This window comes from Sinocyclocheilus rhinocerous, unplaced genomic scaffold (assembly GCF_001515625.1).
Source record: "Sinocyclocheilus rhinocerous isolate Xijiao unplaced genomic scaffold, SAMN03320098_v1.1 scaffold647, whole genome shotgun sequence".
NCBI classification, from domain to species: domain Eukaryota; kingdom Metazoa; phylum Chordata; class Actinopteri; order Cypriniformes; family Cyprinidae; genus Sinocyclocheilus; species Sinocyclocheilus rhinocerous.
In genome coordinates, this window is record NW_015632746.1 from 573,382 (window position 1) to 576,833 (window position 3,452).

The window sequence follows — 3,452 nt, forward strand, 5'->3', positions numbered from 1 at the left end:
TTTATTTTTTTTCTGCTCCATCTCAGTTTTTTGTCTGCCTTTGATTTCCATTTGTTTACCATGAAGTTCCATATGACTTAAGGCATCTTGTGTTTGGATTCAAAAAGGAGGAAAGCATTGCTCTGTATGTGCCTTTAGAGGAAACCACTAATGGGAAAAGTGAACAGTGAGAGTGGGGAATGGGCTTCTGGTCATGGGCGGCAGTGTTGGCACAGAGGGTCTCTGTAAATGTGTTTTGGGAGGGTTTCTGCTTCTCTGTTGCCCTACCAGCTATTTCAGACTCTGAAACCTGAAACCCAGAAGTCAGTGAAGTGAGAAGCGCACATCTCTATTTTAGAGTTCACACTGCACAGGATGTGTTAAGTGCACAAACATTTGTAGAAAATTGTAGAAACCCTCTCTGTTCTTCATTAAAAGGGTAGTTCACCAAAACATTAGTATTTGTAAACAGAAGTTGTCATTTACTCACCCATACGACTTACTTTCTAACATGGAACACAAAAGGAGACTGTTTTCCATACAGTGACCAGCAGGGGCTTTTTGACATGCAATATGAAACAAAATGCACATGGAATGTAAGATCTAAGAATCAACACCATCATGGTAACACACAAAATGAAAATAATACAATAAACATTGTTTTAACAAAATAAGATGAAACATGAAACCTTAATGTACATGACTGAAAAGAAAAAAAACTAAGACGTTTTTCAATTAAAATGTGAAGTTTCACAGAATTCTGGGAATGTCAATGTACAGTTTTTCACTGTAAATTAAGATGACTTTTTCACTTTTTAAAAACTGTCAATTTAACAGTATTTTTCTGTAAATTTACATCTTTAGATCTACTATCTCTCTCTCTCTTTTACTGTTAAAATTCGAGTCAATTTTTGTGTTCCATGTCATGAGAGTTTGGATTTATTTGTTACTCCTGTTAATCATTTCATCATTCTTCTTTTCCAGGTGCAGACATGCCACCATCTCACAGTTTTTTGGCAATCAGAAGCCAAACTGCGCCGGCGCGTGTGACTTCTGCCGTGACCCCAGACTCGTACGCGCTCAGCTGGCGAGAGCAGCTGCCCTCAGCACCAGAACCGGCCCGGCACAGAGCGCGGAGCCCAGGGGGCCGTTCGGCTTCGACCCTGAACTCTACGCGGGAGGCAGGAAGGGTTACGGCATTGAGAGGTCAGCTGACCTCTTACTGAAGCAGCTGTACTGTATGATCAGAGCTGTTAGTCTGTGGAGACTCAGAGCTTCTGTGTGTGTTCAGATATGATGAGGAATGGGGCAATGAGGAAGATGACTCCGAGAAGAGGAAGAAAGAATTCGGAGATATCTTCAGGAAACAGATGAGCCTGAGAAGGGTGAGCACATGGACAGGGCACTCACTAGCAAAAGGACAAATGCTGAATCTCATGAAAACATGTCCAGGTCACTTTTCTACCAGAAATGTTACTCAAGCCTGTTTCCGCCACTGAATAAAAAATAAAACAAGGTAATTGTGACTTTTTATCTCACAATTCTGATTTATTTTTCTCAGAATTGTGACATATAAATTCATAATTGCAAGTTAAAGGGATAGTTCACCCAAAAATGAAAATTCTGTCATTAATTTCTCACCCTCATGTAGGGATGGGTACCGAAACTCGGTATTTAATCGGTACTGGGGCTAAATTATGAAAGACCGGAGTATCGATAAGCTCTGACGTTAACGGTTCTGCTATCGGTACTGGAGAAATTAATAAAACACACATACATTTGTCTATGATGCATTTTTGCTATTCGCAATTCAGAAGCGAGATCGCACCCACGCGGAGGAGCTTCAGCACGCGCAACATGAAAGCCCTGTTTAATTATGATAGAAGAGAGAACTAAACATTCAAACATCTGCTTACACTTTAGGCCTGTGGCTGTTTTATTAAGCTAATTAAATTTTTTTTATTTCGATTTTGGCTTATGTTTTTGATGAAATCCGAGAGCTTTCTGACCCTCCATAGACTGCAAGGGAACTACCACGATCAAGGTCCAGAAAGTTAGTAAGGACATTGTTAAAATAGCCCATGTGCCATCAGTGGTTCAACCTTAATTTTATGAAGCTATGAGAATAATTTTTGTGCACAAAGAAAACAAAAATAACAACTTTATTCTACGATTTCTTCTCTTCTGTGACAGTCTGCTGCCATTATTGAGAGTACCACGACGCATGTTTTCTTTGCGTACAAAAAATATTCCAGCAGCTTCAAAAAATTACGGTTGAACCACTGATGTCACATGGACTATTTTAACGATGTCCTTGCTACGTTTCTGGTTCTTGAACGTGGTAGTTGCATTGCTGTCTATGGGAGGGTCAGAAAGCTCTTGGATTTCATCAAAAATATCTTAATTTGTGTTCCGAAGATGAACAAAGGTTTTACGGGTTTGGAGCAACATGAGGGTGAATAATTAATGACAGAATTTTCATTTTTGGGTGAACTATCCCTTTAAAATTCAATTCTGAGAAATTTACTGTTCGTACTATTTGACTATTTTTGTACAATTTCATTTTTAAATCTCGCAATTCTGACTTCATAACTCGCAATTGCGAGTTTGTATCAATCACCTTTTTTTTTTTTTTTTATTCAGTGGCAGAAACGGGCTTACATAAAATACTTCATTACCAGCCGTGGATAAATTTTATCATATAACAAGTTCCACAATGAAAACTATAAAGAGTTTGAAGAGATTGTCATGATGATAGAAACTCAACATCATTGTTTTGATGACTGTTATATTTTTACTGTCATTGTGCAGCATTTTTGTTTTAGCTTTGACAAAAAATGCATGTCACTGAATATTATTGCATTGCAGATGGTTAGAACACAGTGTAGTGAGTCCAGTTATTTTCATTTTTTTATGGTTTTTGAAATTCCCAGTAGTGATTCTCATTACTGTTAAACAGCAAATACAGAAGTACACAACTGTTCCAAAGTTTGGGGTTGGTAAGATTTCTTAAGTGTTTTTGAAAGGAGTCTCTTAAAGCCTCGTGCACACTGGGACGATTATCGCGTGCGCTTATCGCCAGCGTTTTTCGAGACGTTTTTCGACGCGTCTTTGTGTTCATACCAAGCAGCAACCTTCCGGTCTCTCTCGTGAAACCAACACGGAAGTGACTAAAACTGCAATTCATCGACTGGCCGCTTGAGGCTGGCTCCAAAAGGGAGTCAGTCCCATAGACCAGAGGTCCCCGATAGTGCTGGGTGGTATGACCAAAAATTTATATCACGGAATTATTTTTTTTATTATACCGGTTTCACGGTACATGACGGTATTTTTTTTTCATGCATGACCGGGTGTTAACCATACTTTCTACTGATTGAGAGAGGAAATACTGCAGTATATTGACTTAGAATGCCCTATTTTACTGTCATGATGAGTGAATATTGTCAAAAAATACCACTAAATAGTGACTAAAC

At 38.8% G+C, this 3,452-nt stretch overlaps 1 protein-coding gene across 1 annotated transcript in view; it reads left to right on the top strand.

Moving 5' to 3' along the window:
• Positions 1–3,452, top strand: part of recql5 (RecQ helicase-like 5) — a 33,495-nt gene that overhangs the window by 22,449 nt on the left and 7,594 nt on the right. Inside the window, exons 8-9 of the mRNA XM_016556121.1 lie at positions 964–1,185; positions 1,271–1,364. Coding sequence (XP_016411607.1) covers positions 964–1,185; positions 1,271–1,364 — 316 coding nt within the window. The remainder of the gene's footprint in view (positions 1–963; positions 1,186–1,270; positions 1,365–3,452) is intronic.